We start from the raw sequence: 17,118 nt of genomic DNA, 5'->3' as shown, positions 1-17,118 counted from the left end.
GGAGAGGAAAGTGGGGTCGCCTGGGGCCGGGCGGTGGCGTCGGGCAATCATCCTGTCCTCAGGAGCCCCTGAGTTGCGCCTGGACCAGGGGCCCAAAAGGACGTCCGTGAGGGCTTCATTAAACGGCAGCAGGGGCTCCGAAGAGCTCGATGCCGGTTAAAGCACCTCTGTCATGAAGTTAGTCCTGACTGCCACTGTAGGTAGCTCGAGGTGGAGAGCCTCGGCCGCCCTACACAACACCACTGTGTATGACGCTCTTCCTCTGTAGCCACGGTAAGAGGAGACAACATGCCACGGCCTGGTGAGGTATCCAGACAGCTGATTTCCCCCAGTTCCTCTCTCCAGTCCGTTTCATAACCTAGCTGGTCGGGTAAAGGGTTCCCAGACCCTTCCCAGGCCTCCTCACCCTCCTCTGGCTGCCAATCTGGTCTCAAAGAGCCAGGGTAGGACAGGGGTACAAAAGTACCCATCGGCCTCGGATCTGGTGTCGGTCAACGCCAGCCCGGCTCTGTGTCTACCTCGAGGTGGAGGTCAGGGTCGACATCGGCTGGGGACACAGCCGTCGCCGGCTGCAGACGTGGTGCCGGTGGAATCGGCGCCAGTGGAGGTGTTACGAGGTCGACCAGCGCCGATCCGGATCCGGGCCGAGTGCATGGGACCCGAAGGCATGCCGGCGGAGTCGGGCTGCCCAAAGATGGCATGCATCACTCCGTAGAAAGCTCGAAGCTTGGCAGGGGTCACTCAGGGTCCCTGGAAGGGAGGGAAACTCGGTTTCGGCCTTGAGGGCTCCGAACGCAGAGCCGCGGGAGGAGCACCACTCGTATCCCTGGTCGCGTCGGCCGACGGACGGTAAGAAGTCGCTGAGCGACGATGCTTCTTCAACTTCTTCTTGTGCTTCGACTTAACTGACCCAGAGTGCGAAGACTTAGATGAGGAATGGTGGTGGCTCCACGACCGGTCCCTCGACCTCCTACATGACTGGGACCTTGAGCAGCGCAGAGCCGACTGCCGGGCCTCGAGTAGCTTTCGGAAATGCTCCAGCAAAGAGGTCGGGCCATGATCCGGCAGTCAGAGAACGACTTGGCGTTGAGGTCGCGCTCCAGGCAGTAGAGACACAGGTAGTGTGGTTCTGTCACCGACATCAGTTGGCTGCAGGGACCGCATGCCTTCAAGCCAGGCATCCCTCATGCACCAGGACTCAAAAATCGAAGTCGACAAAAGTCGGTCAAAAAGTGACTGGAGGTATCGCTATCTCTGGATCTGCGCTTGCTGGCGCGGAAAAAGAAAGAACTAACGTCAGCGTGCAAGGAGGGCGTTTAAGTAGCTACCGCGACTTCATCCCGGCGACGACAAAGCCAACGACGAACATGGAGTCGACCAACGCCACCTTCCGACGTGCAGGGGTTCTGCCGTGACGAAAAACCATTCGGGATCCAGTCTGACGCCTGGGGGTAATTCGAATGTAAGGAATCTATAACTAACTGTTTCTTTCAGATGATAGAGAACGGAGAGACACAGAAGATCCTAAATCTCAAGCAATTGTAATCAAACTCCGCTCTAGTTATCCACCAACATCATGGAAGTGACCGAAATGAACCAATGCCATATCAGACAGACAAATGTAACAACAAAACGTGCAACTTCTTTGTCCAAAAACCACTTAAAAAAACAGCTTAGCTGGAGTTTTTCTGCAGAACAGAAAGCCCTTATGGCACTTGTGCTCCTACAAATCATTAAGCCTTTAAAGTTTTCTAGAAAAGACGACATTGTGCAAATACCAAATAATTGTGAATGTTTTTGTTTTGTTTGTTACAATGTATGAAACTTTCTAATCCGAACAAGTGCTTTACTAACCTACGTCGGTGTCACCGTTAAGGGCCACATATTATAATCACATTAATATTTTTTCTCACAGGATGTGGTACATGAAAGGGAAAATCGGCCAGATGGTGTGAAATTGGGGGCGAAGGGGTTAGAAACATGCAATAAAACTCAAAAACCTATGGAAGGGAACCTAGAAATAAACATTGTAGAAGTCTAATAAATAGAAATATCAGTAATAATACTAAGCTCTTACTATAAGACGGACTATATAAGTACATTTCCACAGGGGTTCATAAACTTTGCTTCACAAATTAAAGTAAAGTGAGCTGGCATTTACCTGTGTTGGTTCAAATCAAAGACTCAATTTCTGCTCGATAGGAGTGCCGCTTAAGAGTCGAAAATGACAAAGTTGGAACTGTTGCCAACTCTCGGTCCTCTCACTAGTCGCTGGGTAAAATCTTGTAAACTGACATTAAATTCTTTCGTATTCCCACAAGAGGAAACAGAAAGAAATTCTCTCTTCTAGAAGTGTGGAAATGTGTTGTCTCTGCCAACTTACGCAGTGGTTAGTGCTGGATACCAGGCCTCTTCTCTGCCCAGCTGGGGGCTCAGTCATGTAGAAGCAGCTGGCCAGAAAGAACACTCGAAAGAAAGGATGGCAACACAAGCTGAAGACACCAGGACAAGCTCTTGCTTGAAGATAGTGGAAAGGAGCGGAGAGCCTGATGCCATGGGCTGAAGCAGCACAGCTCTGATGAGGGAGAGGTGATGAGGAGGCCCATAAAGATAGAGCCAGTCACATCCGCACCATGCAGTCGGGGTGGAAGATGGGTGAAGAGGCATTCATTAGGATGGAGGAATGCTCTACCATAAAGAAGAGACCAGAGCGCCCAACAAGTGAAGAGAGTCTACAAGGAGAGCAAAGCTACCAATGACCAGGGGAAGGGAAGGATATGTGCCAAGGTGTTGACTTTGCAGACAGAAGAAGCTCAAGCATGGAAGCTCCTATATGCAAGAAGTTAAGTGTATCAAGAAGACATCACTGAACCACCAACTACAGTATAAGGTGCGGTACTTGATGTAGGCAGATTCAAGGACCAAATTGTACACAAGTAGAGTGAGTGAGATGCAGTAGACAAAAGGGTACTGAGTTGCACTTAAATGGACCCAACACCCACAGGTAGATGAAAGACTGCAAAAATGACTGCAAAAAATCAAACGAGCTCCCTCATATGCCTGTCTGTTTGGCGTGTACGGGCTGTGGTAGTTATGAAGTTGCATAAATCAGGTAAACAGGCCTGTAGAGGGCAGGAACGTCGCAGCCTGAACTGAAAAAGGCAGTCAGAAGCATACATAGGATAAGGATAGACAATCTTTTAAATTTTTACAGAGAAGGCGCAGAGATGAAGTGAGAATTGTGACAACTGAAGCAGAGGAATGCTAGAACCAAGCAGGCTGTACATCCCACACTTAGGGTGACAGACTTGAGTCAAGCTACTCGGATGCAAAGTGAGTGAGTGCCCCTGCTCGATTCAGCCCGAGATCTAAGCATAGTGAAGAGAAGGGAGTAGACTTCCCAACAAAACAAAATAGGTCAACATACACACTCTGGAAGGCATAGTGAGGGATGCCTACCTAACAGGAATATTTCAGATACTGAAGGTGGAACAATAATTGAATGGAAAAGATGCAGAAGGCCACAATAAACATGCACACGTAGGTAAAGGTTGTTTAAGCTAAGAATGGACTTCAATCAATCAGGGATTTATAGAGCGTGGCAAATCTCCTGTGAGGATTTCAAGGCGCTGGAGTAGCGAACTGCTTTGCGGTGATTGTTCATTCGAACAGCCAGGTCTCGAGTCCTTTTTTAAATTCCCGGAGCGATGAGGCGGCCCTGAGGTGTAGGGGACGGTCGTTGCAAGCCGTGGCCGCCAGATGTGAGAAGGAGCATCCTCCGCTGTTGCTTTGGCAGATCCGGGGATTGTTTGCAAGGAAGGAGGCAGAGTGTAGGTGTGTAGTCGGTTGGTGGAAGGTCAAGTGTTTGTTGATGTATGTTGGTTCTTCGTTGTGCAGGGTTTTGCATGCATGGCTCAACATCTTGAACTGGCATCTCTTCTGGATCCGAAGCCAGTGTAGCTTCTTGAGGTGCGGTGTGATGTGGGTCCATCTGGGGAAGTCGAGGATGAGCCTTGCCGCTGAGTATTGCATTGTCTGCCATCTCTTTAGAAGGGGTGCAGTGATTCCTGCGTAGAGTATGTTCCCATAGTCCAGCCTGCTGGTGACAGGGCCCTGCGTGACTGTTCTTCTGGTGTTGAATGGGAGACACCTGAAGATCTTGAAAAGCATGCATAGAGTGTAGAAGCAGGCAGATAGGACTGTGTTTACCAGTTTCTTCATAGATAGCTTGCTGTCCAAGAAAATGCTGAGGTAGATGGCGGGGTCTGGCAGGGCAGGGGATGGGCCGAGTTCAGCAGGCCACCATGCGTCATTCCATGGCAAGGTGTTGTTCCCAAAGATGAGGACTTCAGTCTTGACCGTGTTGAGCTTGACACAGTTGCCCTCCATCCAATCGGCGAAGTTCATTATACATCTGTGGAAGTTGGCTCTATTGGTGGAGGAGTCTTCTGACAGCCAGAGGATGAGGTGGGTGTCATTGGCGTAAGAGATGATATTGAGTTCATGCAATCTGACGGTGTAAGCCAGGACGGTCATGTACATGTTGAAGAGGGTGGGTCTGAGGGGCGATCCTTGGGGGATGATGCAGATTATCTTCGTAGGTTCCAAGGTGAATGGTGGGAGACTGATTCTCTGGGTTCTTCTGGTGCGGTATGAGGCGATCCATTTGAGGGAATCTCTTCCGATGTGATGGAGTCTGTTGATCAAGATGTGATGGGAGACGGTGTCGAAGGCAGCTGACCAGTCCAGGAGGATGAGGGCTGCCATTTTCCAGGAGGGCCCTGATGTCGTCAGTGGCTGTGATCAGGGTTGTCTCTGTGCTCTGATTGGCTTGGAATCTGGATTCAGAGGGGTCCAGGAGGTTGTGTTCCGGGTTTTCGGTGAGTTACTGGTTGATTTTCTAGTTGAGAACCTTCGCTGAAAAAGTGGAGCAGGGAGCTGGGTCAGTAGTTCTTTCGTTCTGCTGGGTCGGCGGAAGGTTTATTCAGCAGGGGCCTCACTTCGGCGTGTTTCCAGTCCTCAAGGAAGGTGGCCGAGGTGAAGGAGTTGTTCAGGACTTTCTAGAGCTCGTCGCCAACCGTCTTGCTCTTGAGGTTGAAGATGTGGTGGGGAAAGGGAACCGTGGTGCTGCAGAGTGCATAGAGTTCATGATGGAGACTGTGGCTTGGGTTGTGAGAGGGTCCTAATTGGTGAGCAGGTGTTCGCGTATAGTGTTCATGGGTGTGAGCAGGCTGATGCTGTCGGCGGAAGGGGGTTGGGGTTTTAAGTTTTTGTAGATGACTGAGATCTTGTCATGGAAGACATTTGCCAAGGTGTCACACAGTTCTTGGGAGGGGGTGATGTCCTTCTCGGCTGTGGGGTTTGGAAAACGTTTTCACAATGGCAAAGAGCCCCGTGCTGCAGGTTGTGCTGGCTTCCATGCTTTCTGCTAGGGCGTTCTTGTTTCTTTCAGGAGGCAAAGATACTGGTTGAATGCTGTTTTGAAGGTGGTATGGTCGTCTGTCTCTTTGCTGGTGTGCCACTTCCTTTCTAGTTTTCAGCAGTGACATTTGGTGGATTTCAGCTCCGCAGTGAATCAGCTTTTTCATCTGGCAGGTCTTTTGGATTTGGCAGGCTTGGCAGGGGAGATTATGTTGGCGCATTCAGTGATCCACTGGGAGAAGTTCTTCACCGTCTGTTCTGGGTTGGATGTTCTCTCTGGGAGATAATAGTTGAAAGCCTTGTTCCCCTGGTCATCTGGTATCTTTCTCCAGTTTTTGCAAGTGAAGCTGGGGGCATGGTGCTGGTAGATCTTAAGACGGTGAAGGGGATGCAGTAGAGTTAGGTCCAGGTGAGCTGTGAGACGTGGTTATACGCGACTCTGTTGTTGGACATAAATATGGAGTTGAGCGAGTGTCCTGCGATGTGGGTAAGGTCAGTGATAAGTTGCTTAAGGCCGATGTAGCTCATGCTTTCAGGTCAGTTGTGTTGGTGTCCCTGGGGTCCTCGAGGAGGAAGTTAAGATCCCCTAGGAAGATGTAGAGAACGGAGTCGAAGGCCAGGGATGGCGTTGCAGAAGCGGAGGAGTGCTCCGGGTGTTCTGTAGGCAAGGGTGCCCCATGGGGTTTTTTCCGTCTGTTTGGAGTTGGAATCACAGATGCTCCATTATCGTGATCAAGTTGTCTGGGAAAGATATGCAGCAGATGGTGTCCTTGTAGATGATGGCAATTCCACCTCCATGTTTTTTGGTTTGGTCCCGGGGTGCTATCTTGTAGCTTTGGGGGTGGTGATAGTGATTTCCGGCGTTAATGTTAATGTTACTGGGTATTTGTAGAGCGCACGGCTACTCCCAGGAGTGTCCCGGCACTAACAGGGGGGACCAGTCACAAAAACCCTCAGTAGTTACTCCGAACCACCGATCATGCAAACAGCAACGTTTTTAGTTTATGACGGAAGCACAAGAGATCTTCTTCACGGCGCAGCTCAATGGGTAGATTGTTCCACAGCCCAGAGGCTACTACCTGAAAGGAGCGGCCTCCCAGACGGGCGCGTAAAAACCTTGGGGTCTGTGACAGACAGGAAGTCAAGGACCGTAGATTACGAGAGGGAACATACTGCTGACATCTGTTTCTCAGATACGGAGCGCCGATATTGTGAAAAGCCTTAAAGGTCAGTACAAGTGCCTTAAAAAACAACCTCTTACGCACTGGGAGCCAATGTAGCGCTCTAAGGAGTGGGGTCATATGGGTCCTGCGGTCGGCCATAAAAATAGCACGGGCGGCAGCGTTCTGAGTGACTTGAAGCCGGTTAATCAGATACTCGGGAAGGCCTAAATATAGGACGTTCAAATAGTCAAGACGAGACAATATTAGAGCTTGCACAACTGTCTTCCTATGAGACACAGAGAGTAAAGGAAGAAAGTTGCGCATCATTCTCAGGAGGCCAAAACAGGTGCCCACCACCGTTTGAACCTGGGATTTCATGGACAAATCGTTATCCAATTTGACCCCCAGATTCTTGACCGTGGTAGCCAAGGTGGTCGGGGGAGACATGTTAGATGGCCACCATTCTCGCCATTCTTCACCCGGATTACAGCCGAAGAAGATCATTTCTGATTTCTCCGAGTTACAGCATAATTGGTTCTGATTAAACCATCTAAATACTGCGGATAGGCAAAGGTTAAGCCTCTTCCCGTCCAGGACTTTGCCCTTACCGCACGTAAACAATAATTGTGTGTCATCGTCGTAGGAAACGATCCTGGCGCCGAAAGGTTCGACCAGCAATGCCAGGGGGGCCATAAACACATTAAACAAAGTTGGACTCAAAATAGATCCCTGAGGGTCACCCACATTCATCGATTGAATGGGTGCCACAAAAGGGGGAGACCAAACTGTTTGCTGACGATTTGTTAAGTAGGACCGGAACCACTGCAGGACAGTACCGCCAATACCGTATCCCCAAAGACGATCAAGAAGAAGGTCATGTGGTACGGTATCGAAGGCTGCCGAAAGGTCGAGCAGTATCAAGACTGCTTTCCCACCCTTATCCAATGTAGCTTTAATGGATTCAGATATCTCAAGGAGAGCTGTTTCAGTGCTGTAATTAGCACGGAACCCAGATTGGCTCGGATGTAAAATGCCATTAGATTCAACGAACTCCCCGAGAACCTGATTCACATATTTCTCCAAAGTCTTAGAGAGGGCCGGAAGCAGTGAGATAGGTCTATAGTTACTTGCTGTCCGAGGATCGGCAGATGGTTTCTTTAAAAGTGGGAGAATTTTCCCCTGTTTCCATCTGTCTGGTACTATCCCTTCAATTAATGAAAGGTTCAGCACCCTATTTACTGCCGGGTTAATCACCTCGGCTATAGAAGCAAGAATCTTTGCCGGACATGGGTCAACAGAACAGCCTGATTTCAGAGAGCGAAGTATATTTAAAGATTGGTCTGGAGTGATCGTCGGGAATTGTAATAGACATTTCTCAGTCTTAGGTGTCTGAGAGAGAAACCTCTCCGAATTCACCTGGGAATCAGAACAAACTTCTCCAAAAGAGGCTTGTATGGAAGACATTTTAGTAAAGAAATATTGCGCAATGCTCACTGTCCATTCTTCTGTCGGGTAAAGGGATTCTTTATAGCGCAAGGGTCCGTAAAATCTTTCACAATTTTAAAAAGTTCTCTACTTTTATTACCAGCTTTCTCAACTTTTCCGTTGAGGAAGTTCTTTTTTCCAAGCGGACTTTACTGTAATAGGCTTTTAGAGTCGCCTTATACGTTTGTTTAGCCAATGGGTTAAAATCCTTCCTCCAGCTTCTCTCTAAGCGTTTGCAAAGGCTCTTGCTCTTCCTGAGATCTTCCGTAAACCAGGGAGCAGATGCTCCGCCTCCATTTGCCACCCGGAGCTTAAGGGGAGCAAGCTCATTTATGCATGATTTCAGCCAGCTCTCTAAGGCAGGAGGATCATGTGTGAGACTGTCCTTAAATCAAACCGGGTGCGCCTCAAGAATAACTCCTAAGGCCGCCGGAGTCATTGATTTAAAAGATCTAAAGCTGTTAGTACGCTCCAAGTACCGCTTAGGAGACTGAACAGGTGTTTCCTTTATTTTAAAAGTAAGTAGATAATGATCAGACCAAACCAGGGGATGAGGCGGGTCATTTCAATCATGTCCGAGGAAAAAACCTGATCAAGAATATGGCCCCTTTCCTGGGTGGGAAGGGAGACATAAGGGGTAAGATGTAGCATATTTAAGGATTCATATAGCTTCATCGAGTCAGGATCATGGGACAAATCCATGTGAATGTTAAAATCTCCTAAAATTAAACACTGTTTGTATTTAGCAACCAGAGGGGCAATGACCGAGTTTAACACATCAAGAAAGCTTTTAGCCTGACCAGGAGGTCGATAAACTAAAACTCCTGCAATTGACTGATGAGGTGACAACTTTAGTAGGAAGCGAAGGCTTTCAGCGTCTTCCAGGACAAAGTTAGGTAAGGTAGTACAAATGAAAGTATTTTTATAAATAATCGCAACTCCTCCGCCTCGTCCCCCTAAACGATCTTTCCTTAAAATAAGGTAGTTAGGCGGGATGGCGTTTGCAATGGTTGGATTGGATCCTTCATGAAGCCATGTTTCTGTCAGAAACAACACATCGGGCTTAGAGAGAAGGTCAAAAATTTGAAATTCATGCTGCCTCATAGAGCGAGTATTAAGAAGCATCAACATAAGGTCTCTGCTGGCTCGCTGATTAGTTAAAATTGGCTGATCGAGGGTGTGTTCTCCCAGCGATGATGTTTCAGCTATAGTCGTGGGGAGGGGGAGAGTCCAGTGACACATTTCATAGCTCAATACCCTCATATCACCTACAGAAAAAGAGTGAGGGCAACAGTTCGCTCAACTATCCAAATCTTTGAGATCCCTGCTATTATAGCTAATACGTAGGTCATCTAAGCAAACAGTCCTCTTACCCGAGCTGCCAGCTCCCGGGCAATCTGTCGCATCCGGGACGCGTACGGGCGCAGACGGGCTTGCCTTAGGCGCGCCCGCTGCGTGCGTCCGCTGCGCGCTAGCGCAGGAGGCGGGATTCAGCCAGGTCTCTATGAGGAAGAAGACATTCAGAGTGAGGGATGAGATTGTGTTTCAGATCGCCATGGCATGTTTGCAGAGCGACAGCTTTGAGTACAATGCACTGTAGTTGTGCCGTCTCAGTCGGCATGGTGGAAACAGTCATGTTTTGAGGTGTTTCCGGTGTTGCTGCTTACTTCGGAGTTGCAGGTGAAGGAGCAGTGCTAGAAGGAGAAAGGTCCTATACTGGTGTGTGGAGATGTGCGGCAGCAGTTGTCGGTGTGCCCAGAGGTCTGCAGAAGTGTAGCTGCATTGGGTGGAAGAGCCACTGTTTCTAGTGATGGGCGCGATCCAGGCGTGGATGGGTGCAGACAGGCTTGCCTTTGGCTGCGCGTCCGTACTGCGGCCTCCATATGTAATCCTGGGATGTAGGAGGGGCTAGCAAGAGGTTGGAGGGCACGGAGCAGGAAAAAAACATCAGGAGCTGCAAAATAGCGTCAGAAAGAATACAACAGTGGCAAAAATAAATCAAAACCGCAATGCAAAGTTACAGAATTGGGGGCCTCTGGCAGTCACAGATGCCAGCTAGCGATCAGCAGCAGTGGGGGGAGCGGCAGGTCGGTTCATATGTCGTGGAGCTACGTAGCAACATCATGCGTGTACTAGTATTCGGTAAAAGAAGGTCAAAGTAGACTAGGCAACATATGAACAGGAAGAGGAGAGCCAGGAAATAAGATAATAATTATTGTGATCCTTGTGGTATATGGATAAGAATTTAGAAGTTGATGAAGGTTTCTGATGGAGAAACAGGTTAAAGATCTTGGCAGGAACTGAAGACGACAAGGAGAGCTTTTAATTAAAACATTGGTCTGATTCCTGGTGAAGAATTCGACCTCTCCAGATATATTGTGGCGGCATAGGCATACAGAGCTCACAGGGCTCTCATGCAAAAAACACTACCGGGCATCATCAAGTCTGATCATAGCAAAGATTACTTAAACTGCAAGAACTGAGGCATTGTCTGGAAGTCAACAAAGAAAACAGGTCATATCTTCAAATCAGCACTAGTGTTCACCTTGCCGAGCTGATGAAGCAAAAGTGTAAATCCACTGAAGAGATATATATTCTGTGCTATGAATAAGGTTCCACAAAAAGTAGTGTCTGCTGTGTACCTTGGGATAATTCTTTTGTGGTTTGATTTTTCGCATTGAAGGTGTATGAGGCTTAACAAGCGGGGCACTGATGGAATTATATAGTGACTCTTTATTTTCCTGAGTTTATTTTTGTCAAACAGCAGTAAAGAGCATGGAACACTTTTTTTGTGCTATCACATGCTTTCAGGGTCACATCCTGCAAGAGTATAAATGCTTTGCAGAATTTTTCAAGATCTTGGTGGTCATTTCGTGTGAATCGCTATTTATACTGCGCCCCTTGGATTCTCAGTGGTTTGCATTGGGAGTCTGGGAGGAGATGGTTGGTTCCACTAGGCTGGGCTGGAGGCTGTTTTCGGCTCCTGATCCTAATGGATTGCTCTGGACCAGCAAATCTTCTCTGTGGACCTCAGCAAGACCTGATGAGTGTGATGAGCTAATGGCTATCATCTAGTAAGTTAAAAAATATACATGACTCACTTTTGAGATGAGTAAGTTATGTATGAGACATATGCCTATATTGAATATAATGTCAAACCTCTTTAACATCTATGTAAGGGTGCTGTCGGACGTGGTGAAATCTTTTGGGATCTCTTTGGTATCCTATGCAGACGATAACCAGCTTATTGTCTCACTGTCGGTGGGGTCTTCAGAGTGTGTTGTCAATTTTCAGAACTGTATGACCACCGTTGCTCAATGGATGCATTCTAACTGCTTGAAGTTGAATGTCGAATAAAGCGGATATTCTCTAGTTAGGGAAACATTCTCAGGAATGGGGAGATCACTGGTGACCAAGTGAGCTAGCGCCCCCTCTTAAGCACAAATCAGCTTAAAAAAAGCCTTAAAACTATAATTGGCCTCGTTCATCCTCAGTTCCAACCCTTAATTACCTCCCGCCTCGACTATTGTAATATTTTGTATCTGGGTGCCTGCAGATCGTTCTGAATGCAGCGGCAAGACCATCTGCCTAAATTCTGCTCAGCCTCTAAGTTACTCTGTAAGCTGCACTGACTAACAATAGAGAAACGTATTCAGTTTAAGGCTCTGTGCGTAGCTCACCAGAATATGAACAAGCATGGTGAGTCTAGTTTGTTGTCCTTGCCTCAGCCTTACAACCCTATCAGGCTCTCCTGCATCAATAGGGTTAGGATGGGAGGATGTTCCTTCAGAGCGATAGCCCCGGTCCTATGGAACAACTACCTTGACATCTACGGAGTACTCCCAATCACCATTGTTTTAGAAAGCAGCTAAAGAAAGACCTGGCTGTTTGCAGCATAGGTCTCTGATTCTGTTCTGTCATGAATTATCTCTGATGTAGTAGGCCAGCACTGGGAAGCCCTGTCTGTGGGGCAGCTATGCACTTTATAAATCAGTAGAACAACATAACCTGACTATAACATGTTTTCTAGCCACAGCTGTAGTATAATTTTGTCACAACTGTAGTAAAGAAGCAATTCAAGTTTTTTGTGAACCTAGCCATTGACTTATTATATCCTCTGTACATGTGTATTTTATTTGGACGTTACTTTGGTCTAGTGAATTGTGACATTGTGGACATAAAGAATGTGGCAAAAAATGTTTGGACGTACAAGTGTGGCATAACACTGTTGATTAAACAAGTGTGATAACGAGCACTGTAAACGTAATGAGCGTGATGTAACACAGAACACTGGTATTCTAAGTGTATAGTGAATTAATTTAATTTACAAACAACCAAGGTTACAGAGATGAAGTCACAGCTGAGTAAATTAACCTCATTCAACAGTGGATTTGTGACAGGATTGTATATGTGATAAGAACTTGTCGATTGTTGCTTAAACATTAACCAAGTGACATATTAGCAGGGCAGGCGATTGTGTAAGAAGACAACTATAGATGTGACAAGGACTCGTTTTTAAATTTTAACCAAAGAAACAAAGAGAAGGCTCTGGGTCAAAGTTGGTTGTTAAACTATAAAAGGCAGTTACTGGAGAAGGTGAGGAGAGACTGTGACTTGATCAAAGGAATCAGAGTTATGACGACGAAGAGCTCTCGTGCCAGATTCCGGAAGATCTTTCTGCTGTCGTTGGTGTGTGTTTTTGCTGCCTGTAAAACTTCTTTGTTGAACATTCATGGTGTTATAAGTATAATTTTATAATCAAGGGGTTGTTCGAAACATAATATAATGTAATTACACGCTAAAGTCAAAAAGTCCTACAGCACAACCAGCCTACTGAGGCATGGCTGGTGACCAAATGATGTCACCTTGATTCAGCTCCCCTCTATCATACATCTTTAAGCTCCTACAACCTGTCAAGACAACGTGGCACATACCTTTTCCTTGGTCAGTGAGAGCACTTCTCACTTCATGAGTTGTCAGATACCCACTGTCTTTTCTGTTAAAAGTATGGTCTCAATGTCAAAAATACAGCATATTTGTTTGAACCTACACAAACATGAAAATACATTTGCTCATAACAAAATAGACGGTAAATTAAAAGCTCTATTAATAGTACACCCTGGGCGTGCCACCACATCCTCATGATCAACAGTTGGGTAGAAGTGTGGTCCCACTCAGAGCACACTACACCTCCCTTTAATTATCAACAAACAACAAGATTTCATTGTTTCAATGCTTTACGACTCTTTTTTTGGAAACAGAAAGCGAGAAATATAGTATACCCTCTGGATATCTTACCTATAATTCCCTACTGTAAAATTGTGCTCCATCAAAACTTCACAAACGCCCATAACTAAAATGGCGTAGATATTGTTTTTGACACCAACACTGGAGATCGATGAGAAATCTGCTGACTTATCCTTAAACAAAAAAGCAAGCAATTAAAAACTGGAATCATTTTCCAAAATAATATTGTTGGAGGAAGTAAATATCATCTGGATATCTAAAATAGTTCTACATACCAATTCAAAATCCTCCAAATCACTTTTGATCATTCGTCTTGTGATTGACTCCAGCATTTCATCCAAGTCATGTTGTAGTCCCATGTGATCATCATCATCATCATCATCTTCATCTTCTAACGCTTTAGTCTGACGCACACGGTTGTTGTACCAGGCCAGACAGTGCTGGACACAGCATATTAAATGTGCCTATTTCAGACAATCGTGAAGCTATTAGCACACAATTATTACTAACATAACTAATAATGCCACACATACAAAACTGCATAACTTGAATTTCATGGGCAGAAGGAAAATATACTGTAGAAGTTTCTATTTCAAAACATTTATACCGTTGTGTAGCGCAAAAAGATGGAAGAGGTAGAAGCAAAACCTTCTTTAAAACTTGAAATGCAGCTGGGGCTGTTTAACAGCATCAGAATTTGCACCCTAAAGCACTGCAGACCTGACATCTCCAATTCCCTATGATGAACTCCTACAGCAGAAAACCAGTAGATTTCAAAAAGAATAGTGGAAGATTAGTATAAAGGATCTTAAATCATTGGCAAGCACAGGGCACTGATGGGAATTTGGCAATCTTTATCTCTTAACAAAGGCTAATGTTAGGAGGATGGTGAGAGAACAGGTAACACAAAATACAAAATAATTTAGGCAGGTAGAAAGTGAAGGTGCAGTCACTCCTGTGGAGCTTTCAATAGTCTTCCCCAGAGTCCTCATCTTCCATTTTTTTAAACTAGTACAACAACAAAGGGCTCATTCGCTAGCATGTTTTCCCCCTTTTAGTTCCAAATCAAGAAAAGATAAGGTTGTCAACCTAAAGAGGGAAGCTCTTAAAATGTCAATAATGCAAGAAAGGTTATTGTGCCTAATGGCTCAAAAACAAAATTATTACCTACCAAAGCTACATATATGGGAATGGGCACGAACCAATTTACCATTAGCAACAAAGGGAAAACGCTACAAGATGTGGGGGTTTAGTAGTTGGCTTAGCTAAAATAAGATTTTTTGGAGGGGAGGTTGAACTGAAGAAATTCCCTCAATTGCAAAGAGTACAATATGGACCGCCCACAGGAATAAATAGCTACAGGACGGTCACGCCTTGGAGACATATTGAAGACACAAAATGGAAGGTGTCACCGATGCCCTAAAGCAGGGATGTGGAATTCCTATAGCCCGACGCCCATGACATATTGTTTGGGGTCAAGGTAAACATGTTTTTCATGTGTATTTTGTCCTTGGAACAAGTTGGTCCAACCCCCTGCAGCACAAAACATTTAGTTTGCAGTAGCACATTATGGAAGGGCCTCCTCCGTGCACTGTGGCAGCACCTGCGCTACCGTATCCCACACAAAGTGGGTGTAACGGTCCAACAGACATGAGGTGTTAACCGACCGCTGTCCCAGGCTGGAGTGAAGAAAACATCTACTTCCCAAGATGGTCCAGCTTCTTGGATTCTCTATCAGGTGGTGCGTTAGGGAATGCGCCTTTGGACATAGAGGCTTAGATCACCAAGCTCTCAGGGGTGAGGCGTTGGGAGAGGAAAGTAGGGGGTTACCCGGAGCTGGGAGGTGGTGTCAGGCAATCATCCTACCCACAGGAGCCCCTGTGTTGGGCCTGGACCAGGTGCCCAAAAGGATGTCAGTGAGGGCCTCATTAAACGGCAGCAATGGCTCCAAAGAGCTCGCTGCCGGTTGAGGCACCTCTGTCACGAGGTTAGTCCTGACCGCCACCTTAGGTAGCTCGAGGTTGAGCACCTCAGCCGCCCTAAGCAACACCACTGCATTTGAAGCTCCCTCCTCCGTAGCCACAGTAGGAGGAGACAACATGCCAACGTCTTGGGAGGTGTCCAGACCACTAGCATCCCCCAACTCCTCTCTCAAGTCCAAATCATACTCTAACTGGTCAGTTAAAGGGTCCCCAGACCCCTCCTAGTCCTCCTCACCCTCGTCTGGTTGCCAATCGGGCCTAAAAGAACCAGTTTGGTTCTCAATGGCGCCGGATCCGGCGTCGGTTGACGTCACTCCGACTACGTAACCACATCGGGATGGAGTTCGGGGTCGAAGCCAGCTGGGGAGACAACCGGTGTCAGCTGCGGTGCCGGTTGAATCGGCGTCGGTGGAGGTGTTATGAGGTCGACCGGTGCTGATCCAGATCCAGGCCTTAATTCAAGGGGGCCCTGCGGTACTGGGGCCAAAGGCGCGCCGGCGGAGTCGGGCTGCCCAAAGATGGCATAAACTCTGAAGCTGGGCAGGGGTAGCCCCGGATCCCGGGAAGGTAGGGAAACTCTGAGTCGACCCAGCAGGCTCTGCTCGCGGAGCCGCGGGAGGGGCACCGCCTGCATCCCTAGTTGCGTCGGCCGACGGATGGGAAGAAGTCAACGAGCGACGATGCTTCTTCAACTTCTTCTTGGGCTTCGACTTACCTGAGGAGTGCAAAGACGTGGAAGAGGACTGGTGGTGGTGGTGGCTCCGCGACCGGTCCCTCGACTCCCCCGCCCCCCCCTCCCCCCCCCCCCGCGACCGGGACCTCGAACTGTGCAGAGCGGACTGCCGGGCCTCAAATAGCTTTCGGGACCTTTCCTGCAAAGACTTCGGATTCATGGCCCAGCAGTCGGAACACGACTTGGAGTTGTTGTCGGGTTCCAGACAAAACAGGCACATGCGGTGCGGATCAGTCACTGACATCAACCGTCAGCAGGAACCGCAAACCTTGAAACCGGGCATCCCTCATGCACCAGGAGTGGATGGACTCATAAACTATGTCGACAAATGTCGACAAAAAGTCAGTCAAAAAGTGACTGGAGGTACCACTCTCTCCGGATCTGCGCTGGCTGGCGCGGAAAAAGAACTGACGTCAGTGAACGAGGGCGGTGTCTAAGTAGCTACTGCGACGTCATCCCAGCAACCACGACGCCAACGACGAACGCGGAGCTGACCGATGCCACCTTTCGACTCGCAGGGGTACTGCTGAGGAACATTCTCCGGATCCAGTCTGACGCCTGGGGGTAATTCTAAGGTAAGGAATCTATAACTAATTGTCTCTTTCAGATATATTGACCACTGGATCTACGTATGTGATATGGGGAGGAGATTTCAATACACCCACAGTTGATAGATCCCAATCCCAATCGCATTACTGTACTACCACCCAGCGTCAAGTACAGGAGTTAATTACAACAAACTGTCTTTAGATGCCTGGAAACACCTGCATAAGGGGCAAAAAGAGGGAACACACTACTCCACAGTGCAATCTACATGGTCGCGCCTTGACTATTGGATGGTGTCCAAAGGGCTGGGCCCATGGCTGTCCAGAGTTGAACATTTTGCACGTATATGTTCAGACCACTCCCTGTGGAACTGAGATAAGCTCTTTCGGTCTCACATATCCCGCACCCGACTTGGCAAATAAACCCAACAACATTACTGGACACCACGTTATAATCCAGTATTTGTAAAGCGTGACCAGTTACCCAAAGGCATCCCGACGCTGGGGGCCATCAGGAAGATTAAGCAAGCTATTGTCCAGAG

At 47.4% G+C, this 17,118-nt stretch overlaps 1 protein-coding gene across 3 annotated transcripts in view; it reads right to left on the bottom strand.

Moving 5' to 3' along the window:
- Positions 1 to 17,118, bottom strand: part of FANCI (FA complementation group I) — a 556,119-nt gene that overhangs the window by 301,799 nt on the left and 237,202 nt on the right. For all 3 annotated transcript variants that reach the window (XM_085644440.1, XM_085644438.1, XM_085644439.1), the window contains exons 21-22: positions 13,592 to 13,780; positions 13,368 to 13,489 (exon numbers count right to left, since the gene is read on the bottom strand). In XM_085644440.1, coding sequence (XP_085500566.1) covers positions 13,368 to 13,489; positions 13,592 to 13,780 — 311 coding nt within the window. The remainder of the gene's footprint in view (positions 1 to 13,367; positions 13,490 to 13,591; positions 13,781 to 17,118) is intronic.

The sequence above is a fragment of the Triturus cristatus genome, chromosome 3_1 (genome assembly GCF_964204655.1).
Source record: "Triturus cristatus chromosome 3_1, aTriCri1.1, whole genome shotgun sequence".
Taxonomy (NCBI): Eukaryota; Metazoa; Chordata; class Amphibia; order Caudata; family Salamandridae; genus Triturus; species Triturus cristatus.
This window is presented reverse-complemented; position numbering and strand designations above follow the sequence as displayed.